Below are 11,668 nucleotides of genomic sequence, written 5' to 3'. Positions count from 1 at the left end.
TCAAAAGCCATTATCCTTAAGCGATTATGGTAATATTATCTACTGAGGTAATATTTCTCTCTTCACAAATAATCCAGTGAACAAATCTAGAGAAAAATGTAGCACATATCTACATTGTTGTCAGACATTGACATATCAGCCTAGAAATCTATAGATTACTGTTAATATAAAATAATACTATAATATCCAAGAAAGAGGCTTAAAAAAACTGATGCTGTTAAATTACAACAATCTGTCCACACCGAGAAGGATTTTGCTAAATAAAGGTTTGATGACACAGCAGGGGATGTGACTCTCTTGTGCGTCAATGTCCTTATCAAATAGCAGATGGTACTGAAAATACTTCTTCCTAAAAAGGCACATATAGGCAACAAAGCATGAACAACAGGTACCATCATACTGTATGTGGCTAAAAAGCAACTATGCAACAGTTGCCTAGTGTTTAGCAAACATTTTCATTTCTTTTTACACTGCACTCTAATTCTTTATTGTTACACTAGGTTTTGATTAAAAACGACACATAATAAAATCAAATCTTTATGTCTGACATTAAATAGGAATAAAGATATTTGAGATCAGTTAGAATAGGTAAAGTTTTTTGTTTTTGCTGAATGGCACAAAAATTGTATTTGTTTTTAATTGCGGTTTTTAAGGCATGTAAGGTATTTATTGACTTTGTACACTCCTAATAGATTATATATAACTGGGATTACAGAATCCCAGTTAAATGAAGACACCATGTTCTACAAGTAAATATCTTGGACTTACTCTCACATTGGTGTCAGTCCCAAAGAAATGTATTAAGCAACCATAAGTTGGCTAGACAAGTTCTGAGAAGGAAAATGTTGAAATGTATTTATATATATATGTATATATATATACATATATATAAAATCGAGGTCTAAAAAAGTAGATGTCATTTTTGTGGCAATTAAACAAAAAAATATTATATTTTGAAATTTTAACTGACATAAGTCAACTGAAATTTAGTCCAATTTTAACGTAAAACATAAAGAATGCGTGTATTTTAAGTTGGTGTTTGTATGTATTTGATTACCACTGTACATGCTGTCGATGCATGTTGCTGTTGCATACATTACAGAGATAAATGGTTGGAAGAAACCTTTACAGAACGATAAAAACTTACAGAGCGGTTTTCAGACAACATTTCTTTAATACAAAGTCAACATATCTACATACACAGTGGCTTTAAACCAATCATTGTTTCAGTTAGAAGTAACAGTTTGAAAGTGGTAGCACTTGGCCATCATATAAAGGAAAATGGTTTGCTGTGTTATGGATTCTTTGTCGATATGTACCGTTTACTTTAAGTGTTGTCCTTCTCAATATGACTTTTTTTTTTTATTTTTTTTTTATGGTCACTGTTACTCCCTAACCTTTCCACAACACTTAGCGACAATATTTCAGAAAAATTTAGTGGCTGTTTTTCAAAAGTTAGCATCTTTACTTGAAACCATAAGAACGACACATTGTACAAGCTTTGAGACGCTTCATCAGTTTCAAATTTTGACGCGGGCCTTTATTAGCTGTCTCTGTGAAGTCCAACAGATTCAAGTCTATTGTGAAGCTTTTCTATGGGAATTTACAGCATGTTTTTGGTAGTCTCAGTCCATCCTTGGTTGCATTCCAATGCTGTTTCCTCTAATTCCTCATTTCTTTATGCATCCCATCATGAAACATGGTTTAAAAGAAAACAAAAAAAACTAAAACAATGTGATTTTATACAAGGCAATAGGGAGAACAATAAGTTTAAATGTGGCAATTGAAACATGTATGGCCTTTTTCATAGTTGCTTTCTGCTAATTGTACACAGCAAGGCCCAAAAAACAAAAAAAACGGGCAAAAGTCAGTTTAAAAAGCCTCTTTAGTTATTTTGTCCATTATAGGAATGATTTTTGTAGTTAATTGATAGAGAAAACCAATGTATCTGTTTAATCCGACCTGTAGATCACTGACACTAATTTGTTTGCCCCTCATTCGGAATGCGGGAACATAGGTTGGCATATTTCCCAGTTTGACTACTAGCATGGGAAATAAGGCAGAAAAAAAAGGAAGGTAATCAAAGACCTGGGAGCAGAGCTAGAGGGTGGAAGGTTGGAAAAAAGAGGCTTCACAAACACCAGGAAACTGGAAATGAGCAGAACTTTGATCTGTGCATTGGTGTCCCCCACTACATGTATGAGATCTTTAGGGTCAAATGATACGTATATTCTATATATATTTGTTTATTTACACATATACTCTAGATCATAGTGGATGTCTAATAAAATCAATGGCAACAATATGTCTGAAAATATAAGTAAAAAAAGAGAACTTTAAGAGGATTTTTCTTCAGATTGTGAGGGTTACAGTCTGTACATAATCATACAAGGTACAGCATGATATAGACACTTAAAATGCAGAGCGATAAAACTTTGACATTTGTAGACCATAAAAAAACAAAAAAAAAAACAAACAACTTAATGACAGTGAAGAAAATGCGTTAAAATAGAGTTTCATCATTGGTACAAGTTAATTCCAAAGGACATGAGAAAAATGAAAGATCCAACAAAAAGATGACAGTCCCTCAGTTTTCTTAAAGAGACACTCCAGAATTACAGAATAATAATAGCAAAACAAAAATTTTCAGACAAGATTTGACAGGTATAAAACAAATTGGATGACAAGAAAAATGTATTTCATACTAATTGTTTGGATATATTTTCTGATTCTGCTTTTAAATATATATGCATGTGTAAGTTGGCATATATATTTCTATATAGAGATATATACAATCATATATCTCTATATAGATATGTATGCGCCCCTACACGGTCATGTTATAATTAGCATTTCTACGGTGAAAAAATAGAATGTCTTTTAACATAATATGAACATATAAGCATTTCTCTTTTTTTTCTGCTAATTAAAAAAAGTGACAAACATCTGTTAAAAAAAACAACTAAATCAAAAACAGAAAATAAAAGCTAACTATGTCATGTTAAATGAATCATCATAATACAACAGTAATGTTTTCATAGTGTTACAATAACAATAAGGCTTTTTTGGAACTCAGAAAAGATCACACACAGTTCTGTCCAAAGCTCTGTTGCTTTTTTTTGTGCACATCCACCAGAGAGCCCTCAGAGAATCCATTCGCTCACATGTACCAAAGCGCCATCTTTGACGTAAAAACTTGGAGGTTTTTGCAGTTGAATTGGGGAGTTTGTTTCGAGTTTATTCTCTGTTTTTGCTTTTGGGATGTGCAAGTACCAGAGAAAATTTTGCATCGGGATCTGTCGTGGCTACTTGCTCTGGCCGTGTCACCCACTGGGTCATTGTCCGTAAAATAGGGGGTAAACACCAAAGCGTCTTGTTTTTTTTTTTCTGTCAACCAGTTACCAAACACACATATAGTAAAAATTAGGGCCAATTTGTCAATCACGTTAATGTACAACTTTGTCGTTGCAAGCGATCTTGCTGCTCTTGAGTTTCTTGTACAATGATAAGAGCAATTATAGAGGAGGCTAGGAAAAAAATCAGATGAAAGAAAAAAAAAGCAGTGGTGAACAGTGAAGTCATGTGGATGTGCTTTCTTTCATGCCCACCCAGGCGCAAGGAGTTAGCAGAGCTGGCATTTTTTTTGTTTAATCTCTTTTTCAAAGAGTCACACATACAGCATACACAAGATAAGCAGCATGTTTTGTTTTTAACAGAAAAGAGAACTGAAAACAAGGAAAGAAAAATAGATTTTTGTCCTTCAAAGACAAAGTAGTCCCAAACAATGATGATAAGCGTTGGTCACTGTACACAAAGAAAGCCCCAGATGTGGCAACGTTTCTTTGTTTGGTTGATCCACCTTGTTCCAAAAGCCTTTTCTCCTCACCGGACTCAGGGTGGATGTTTTCTGCATCAGCCATTTGGTGCCATGATTTAAAGAGAGCCATGTGTTAAAAATAAAAACATGGGTCGAAGTTGAGGTTTACATCATCCCCATGACAGACAAAGCTGAAGATTCTTGCAATTGATGGGTTTTTCCCTTGAACGATTTGGTCAGTGAAATGTTGAATTTACTGGGGTACATCTCCCTTTGAAACAATCCAGATTTCTTTTACTGAATTACAGGGCTTAAATTAAAGATTTTCTGCATTTCTAAAAAGTAACTGCATTTATATATGTGCTGATGTTTTCTCTTTGACAACGACTGGGAATGTCCCTTCTTAAAGCTCCTGGCACTTAACAGGCAGTTTGGTGATATTTTCTGGAATTGAAGAAAACGTTTCACAAAACATAATTTAAGTAGAACTGTGCAAAAACTCAAGGTTTCCTTTTTTTTTACTGCCAAATGTGGGTGTTCTTGCTCTATTTCATGTTTTTGATTGAGAAAAGCCACTTCTCTTCATTGGTGTTGACACAATTTGTCAATTTCTTAGGTTAAACCCGTCATGAAATAGTTGTTGAAAATACTTGAACCCTCTGCCCTCCTTTTTTTCACATGCAAAACAGGCATGTGTCCCAGTCGTGGCTACATCCATCTGCTTCTCTTTGATTTGCGCTTCACTTTCCTTCATAATCGGTTGGTTGTCGCCGCTGTGTCACAAAGACATTTTTATTTTAGAAGAGCAATGTCCACGAATGTATACAACTTCCTCCACACTAAAACACTTGAGGTAAAGTAAGGAGTCTGTCACTTGGATCGATACCCATCCCACAGCTTGAGCCACGGCGTATGGTTTCTCGTTGCTTAGAATGGTCTTAAGTTGAAATTATGGGGAATTTTTCTTCTGTGACTAGAGACTCAATTGAAATTTCTCCTGTTCTGGTCATGTTGGCTGTTTGCTTAAAAAAAATCTACAGGATCCTGTTTTTTGAACAAGCAGTTGTAAAATTATCGACCGCTGTCATCGTTTCAAATTTGAAAAGTTTCTATGGCTCAGGAAACCATTGAGTTGGGCGAGGAGGGGGCAACAGGATTCTGAGAGGAGGAGATGGCTTTTTACGTTGCATAGTGATCAAAGCTTCCTAAGTACTCAAGAGCTGCGTGATAGCAAAATTGGTATTCATCCTGAAAAAAAGGGGAAAAAAAATTATCAGAAAACATAACACCAGAGGTTTAATATATTGCTAACAATTCACTTTAATTCCGATTCACACCAACAAAAATCTGTTCCATAATTTGTCCACCTTGGAACATTTCTGACCTCTGTTTGGACCATAGCTGGCCTCTGTGTCCGGAGCATCTTCACTGTTTGAAAGATATCAACCACACCCTCATAACGCATTCTCTCCAGGACTATACTGAGGGTTATGAAGACTCCAGTTCTTCCCACTCCGGCACTAGATGTAAGGAACAAAAAAGAGAAAAAAACAAGATGAATTATATTGCTAATGGACATCACAATTGGTACCAAACCAACTATGGGTGCATTTCATGGAATAAAAACATAATATCCTTTCAGCCATTCAGTTTAAGACGGGAAATCCTTCTCTTAAACAGATTAAGGTCTTTCCAAGTGTTTATCAGTGCCATTTTTTGTTGTTTTTTTTAATTATGGTTTTTAACTGCTGAAAACCAAAATAATGTTTCTCACAAAAATCAAGACTATGAAATAAAACAGATGAAAGAAATATCCATGTAGTAACATAATATGGACTTATCACTTAAGCAACATTTCTTTCTCTTAATCAGAATTTCCATGAATTTCATTAATGAAGGTAACCTCGTGCTCCAAATCTTACTAGTAGTTGGCTGTCTGACTTTTTCTCCAGACTCTGGTAACTTGTAACTCAATGGAAATGCAAACTGACTCTTTTTCTGTATATCTGACATTATCAATAGGTAAGACACTCATGACATTGTCAGTGGTTTAGGAGTGGATGAACACAAAGCCTGCAACAGTTATCACACAGGTATTGGATGCATCTTAGTGTAGTGGCTCTTGAAGCACTTAGCCATGGTTCACACCTTATGAATCTCCTTCAAACACTTGATTGGGCTTTGCTACACAATTCCTTTAAGGCTATGTCTATTACTGCTGTCTATGCACTTTTTTTACTTCAGTTTTTCCCTCCAGCAGACTTTGTATTTATATCCTTGGAAGGGACCCTTTAACGTTTTTTCTATTGATCCGACTCTAACACTTGTGATGGGTACCAATTGCTCTCTGGTATAAGGCTCTGTTGGATATAACAGCATGAGATTTAAAAACAGAATTTTTTTATTGGCCTTATGCTTTTTAATTTAGGAGAAACAGATTTGTGGTGTTTCATTACATAATCAAGCCCTAGTTACAAAAACTGAAATATGTCTTTTTTTTTTTTTTTTTATAAATTTGTGAAATAATAATATTTTTACTGTTTAAATAATTAATGAAATAAATCAACTGTTTGATGGTGTTCTAATATGACTTGTGTTTCCCTTGAGTCCTCATCATTTAGGTATAAAAACAAGACCTATAAAGGGATTTCCAATATAACCTTTCCATATAAGTATTGTATATCTAAAAAAGACTGCATGGTAAAAAAAAAAAAAAAAAAAAAAAACTTTGCATGTTATTAGTTCCATCTTCCTAAACAGCAGCAAAGTTCCAGAGCAGAAAAAAGGCTTCAAGGTAACCAGAACAACAGCAAGGAGACAATTTGCATGCAAGAACCCTGCGATCCACTAACACATGTGCCTCCATTCTAGTCCTCAAGGACACATGCACAGATTGCAATTCCTACCCATACACATACAGAACATTTAGTCTCATTAAGTTCCTCCTTCCATGTGTTGGGAGAAAAAAAAAAAAAAAAAAAAACTCAGCCTGCTGCTGGTCTCCAGAAATAAAGCTCGAGTCTTAACTCAGATGCTGAAATACTTGAGAGTTGGCTCAGTAAGCTGCTTTGCTGTGAAATGACTTCCACATCACCAATGGAACAATAATTGATATGACAACAGATTTATTTCAGCTTCTTGCCTTTGATGCCACTTTGTAGAGAGAGACTCTTTCGCTGACAAGTTTGTGTGTGTTTGGTAGACAAAAGTTGCTTGTATGATTTTTACCCAATTTCAAATGATAGCACTCTAATCACACAGAGCAATCACCCCACCATGAGGCACAAAATCTCAGCCCACCCAAAGCTGCTTTCCAGGACTTCTCTTTCAACCTCCTCCTCTCCAGATCCAAATCTTTAGGAGAAGCAAGCCACTGCAGACTGAGAGGATTTGATGTCCTCTCATTCACAGGGCGTAATCATGCAATTAATGACAAAAAGCATGTGGTCCTATTAGATAGAGGGATGGGAGAGGAGAGGAGGAGGCGGAGCTAAAAAGCGATCCAGGAGAACGGATGGATGGGAACGAGGAGAGAGTGAGAGGATTAGGGAATAGGGAGATGACAGACTGGGAAGTCTGGTGATAGAAAACGCAAGAGTAAGAGAAAAGGAAAACATAAGCTCTTCTCTTGGAGATAAGCAAGCTTGAAAAAGGAGGGAAAGAGAAAAGGGAGCATGGTGGTTACTCAACTAAAAAAAATAAAAAGATATACTCTAAAGAAATGTATTTCTAAAGCAAAAAAAAATCCTCCTCTATCAAAACCCCCCAAAACATATCCTTTGGATGATTAACTAAATTCATCTTATTTAATATTCAATCTTCAACCTCTATAAAAATATCATATGATCCAGCTTCAGATTTTTCTTCTTAAGCCTACATCTTGCAAATACTCTTGAATATGAAAGGTTACTAAACCTTTAACTTCAAGCATGAGGTTATTTGGCTGAGCATATTCTAAGTGAACATACAGTGAATTTTAGGTTATTTTTGTCTATTAGAACAATTGACCTTAAGGTGTAATTCAGATCACAGTATCCAATTCAATTAATTTTTTTACGAAAATAAACAAAACAAAAAACGACACTAAAATATACAAAAATATCCTCCTTCTATAAAGGCTCTAAAAAAAAAAATAAATAAAAAAAAAAAAAAATCAAGTGCCTTAAAAATTCAGCTGCAACTCCACCAAGCCATAGCCATTCACATAAAGTGACGGACTGGGCGAGGAGAGCATTAATCAGAGACAGCATTGTTGAAAGAAAACCCATTCACAGTTTGCCACCAGGCATAACACAGCAAAACTGTATAAGATGAGGCAAAATTTTTACTTTTCTCCCTCCCAGCAAATGACAGTGTGTGAACAAAAATCACCTCTGCACATCTCCCCGAACAAACCAATTCCATCGTGAGGCATGATGGCCGCAGCATGTTGCCGTAGGGATCATTTTGTTCAGCAAAGACTTTAAAGTTGGTTCCAGTTTCTGGGTAGATTAAAGGCATTCAATTCATGGCAATCCAGAGAGGAAACCTTGTAGAGGTTTTTAAAAGACTTAGGACTACGGTAGTGTTCAGCCTCAAGCACCAATGACCAGAGATACAATGGAACAGTTGAAACTAAATGATATGCATCTGTTAAAATGGCTCAGGCAAATTCCAGAACTAACCCCAACCAAGAAATTGTAGAAAAACTTGAAATTTGACGTCCATACTCTCTCTCTAATCTCAATGAACTAGAAAAAGTAAGGGGAATTGGAAAAATGTGCGTCTCTGCATGCGCAAAGCTGTGATTCATATTACATCTTATAACACTAGAAGCTGTACCACCAGCAAAACATGACTCAACAAAGTACTGACTCAGAGGGTGAAAGCAGGTGATTATTTTTTAAAAACATAGTTTTCTAACGTCACCTCTAATACCGCTACCAATTAGAACTGCAGTAGAAAGTGTCAAGCTAGCCGCCTCCCTCTGGGCCCTGGACAAATAAAATATGGAGATGGGTCCCCAACTGTGACATTCATTTTCAGTATATTAAAAATGTATTCTAAGGTTAAAATCTGATTGGATCAGCTAAGAGTAATACCTGCAGACAACAGGAAGTTTATTTCAAATGTTCAGTATCCTCAAACCTTTAAATAAACAGAAACATTTAATATGCAGAGACCTTTTCCGCCAGCCATTATCCCAGTCCTGTAATAACTACACCCCACATAGATGATGTGTAGAATCTTGTAGGAGCTTTCCTTACAGTACATATATTACAGGCCTAAGAATACACTTTTCCACCAGGTGACATCATCTTATTTAACCACATGGAAGCTGGTGTCATGCTTCTTGATGTAATGGTGCTTATGAGAAGGCAGTGTAAGAACGGGTGTGACACCCCAGTCAAAAAGGTGATTATGTCTATTAAATTAGATATATTGTCAACCCATCATGCAGTCACCAAAGCTTTATTTCAAAACTAAATGTTCAAATAAAAATTGTGCAAAAGATCACAATGGAAATTATTTTTATTGTTTTCTGGAAATTCGATATATAAAATCAGATGTATATACAAAATCCATTTTGACGCTTTGGAAAGTAAGAACTTTTTAAAGGAAACTTCTTTGAGATCAGAACAAATATGGATAGTCTGAGTTTTTGCTTCCCATCCAGCATGCAAGTAATGATGTAAGTTACCTTGGAAGCTAGACTCCAGGTCATAAAATAAAAAAAAAAGCTACATGAAATGGTCATAAAACCTAAAAAGATGGCTCTATCCTTTCATTCATCTCATCTTTTTCAAATGCCAAGCCTTATCTGAGCTTTATCAATTATAGAGGAGAAGGGCGTGTTAAGGTGCAGAGGTTGTGTTCCACAGAGTTAAAAAGGAGAGGAGGAATCATATCTGATCCTGAAGGTAGAGGTGCACTGCAGGAGGAGCTCTCCAACAAAACAAAACACATTATAAAACTCCTTAAGGTTTGACAGTTTTTAAAAAATTCAGTCACCTTGGTTTACCTTTTTTCTAGGAAAAGAAGAACCTGGATAAAACTTTTAAAAGTAAAATCTTCAAGGGAGCTAAGAGATTTAACTTGAGGGTTTTTCACTAAATATGGAAGTGATTTCTAATGCTTCTGTATAAATGTTGGTATTTGTTTGTCAGATATATCAGGGTTTTAAAAATAATATAATATAAGCATTGCATAAGAGTATACTGAAAATAAATTATTAGTCTTATTTAGGCATTTTTAAGATGAAAAAGGTAAAACATTAGTTTACATTTAAAAAGAATTAAGGATTAATTATTCCCTTTATGCTCCAGGTATATTAACATCAGCTTTTTTTTTTTTAGATATGACACTGCAAATAAATGTTGAAGCTGTGCTTTCAGTATGCTAGGATACCATAAAAAAAGTCATTTTGCATAAACTGTACTGTAAATAAATCAGTTTTTTACTTTTTGCATGAAATATTTGCCATTTACTGCATACGATAAGGACTGTTCCTGGTAGCCCTCCAAAAGGGAAACTAAATAAAAGATATAATTTCTTTTTAAAATTATCTTTTTTTATTGAATAGTTACTTTAATGGATGTTTTCAAAGGTTCAAAATTGTCAAGCGTGCAAATGACCTTCTTTCAACTGTTTGCAATAAACACAATAAGTAACATTACCTGCAATGTACAGAGATGGGTCCATCCTGTCCAAACTGCTCCTTGGTTTTATGAACCTGTCCGATAAAATCAATGAATCCCTCTCCGGATTTGGGCACACCTTGCTCTGGCCAATCAGTAAACTGGAACTGCCGTACTGTCCTGGACTGGCCATCCTGCAAATAACAGAAAATTGAGATAAGGAAGAAGGTATATGTATGGTAATATTAGAAAAGGCACATCATATATATATATATATATATATATATATATATATATATATATATATATATATATATATATATATATATATATATGTGAAGATGCATTTTTTTTTCCTGCTGTGTTTCTGTGTGTATATGTGCGTCAAAAGTAGGCCCAGGTAAACTAATCAATAATGTATCTGCTACGACAAGCACCTTCCTCGAGACTTCTCCATGTTGAATAAGATAATCCTGTGATGGAATCAATAAAGCAGCCTGATAGGTTGGCAGAACTGAGAAGGAGAGAAGCAAGAACAGCTCCAGAGAAGGGATTGGAAAATGAACAAAAAAAGCTACCCTCCCAAAAAAAATCTAAACTATTTCATCTTTGATTAAGTTTGATAGAATTTAAGGTGCAGATGGAGCATTGTATGCAAACAAAAACATCTGAAGACATCTTGAAATTGAAGCAGGATTGCATGGGGACATAGGGAGTGATTTCAGTTTTTATTTTGAGAGAGCTATTATACAGTCTGACAGAGCACACAGTCAATACTTTTGTCCTTGGTAAGGAAAGTTCTTTTCAAATTGTCATAGATAGAACAAATTAGTGCAGAAAGTCAGCAGAGACAAGCAGTTTTATATAGACAGGCTCTCTGCTTGATGCCACCACTAATTAAGACAACCAGGTGTTCACTTTTTCTGGTAGTTTCTCACCTCTTTGCACAAAAGACTTCAAGGCAGTGCGCCATTGTCACATACACTCAACCACAAATACTTATACTGGAATGGCCCCGTTTGGGGGAGAGAAAAACAAACTTGTAAAGTAGGTATGTGTGGTATCCTGCTTTTTGATGGAAGAAAAGAAAATAAAGTCAGTTTTTCTGAAATATTTTTAATTCAGTGCAACATGAAAATTGATAACCAAGTATAACACAACTGTTGTCAGTTTGGGTGTTTTATAAAATATGTGAATCAGAAAATTGTCTATATACCAAACTGAATCATTGTTG

General features: G+C 35.2%; 1 protein-coding gene across 11 annotated transcripts in view; it reads right to left on the bottom strand.

Annotated features, from left to right (window-relative positions):
- Positions 1–4,493: 4,493 nt before the first annotated feature.
- The window catches only part of LOC107083665 (receptor-type tyrosine-protein phosphatase S-like), a 272,199-nt gene continuing 265,024 nt past the window's right edge, over positions 4,494–11,668 (bottom strand). For all 11 annotated transcript variants that reach the window (XM_015373047.1, XM_015373045.1, XM_015373049.1 and 8 more), the window contains 3 exons: positions 10,474–10,628; positions 5,202–5,337; positions 4,494–5,065 (listed from right to left, as the gene is read on the bottom strand). In XM_015373047.1, the coding sequence (XP_015228533.1) occupies positions 4,997–5,065; positions 5,202–5,337; positions 10,474–10,628 (360 nt within the window). In that variant the 3' untranslated portion in view covers positions 4,494–4,996. The remainder of the gene's footprint in view (positions 5,066–5,201; positions 5,338–10,473; positions 10,629–11,668) is intronic.

Source organism: Cyprinodon variegatus, unplaced genomic scaffold (genome assembly GCF_000732505.1).
Source record: "Cyprinodon variegatus isolate N-32 unplaced genomic scaffold, C_variegatus-1.0 Scaffold80, whole genome shotgun sequence".
Taxonomy (NCBI): Eukaryota; Metazoa; Chordata; class Actinopteri; order Cyprinodontiformes; family Cyprinodontidae; genus Cyprinodon; species Cyprinodon variegatus.
Note: the sequence above shows the minus strand (reverse complement) of the source record. Positions and strands in the feature narration are given on the sequence as shown.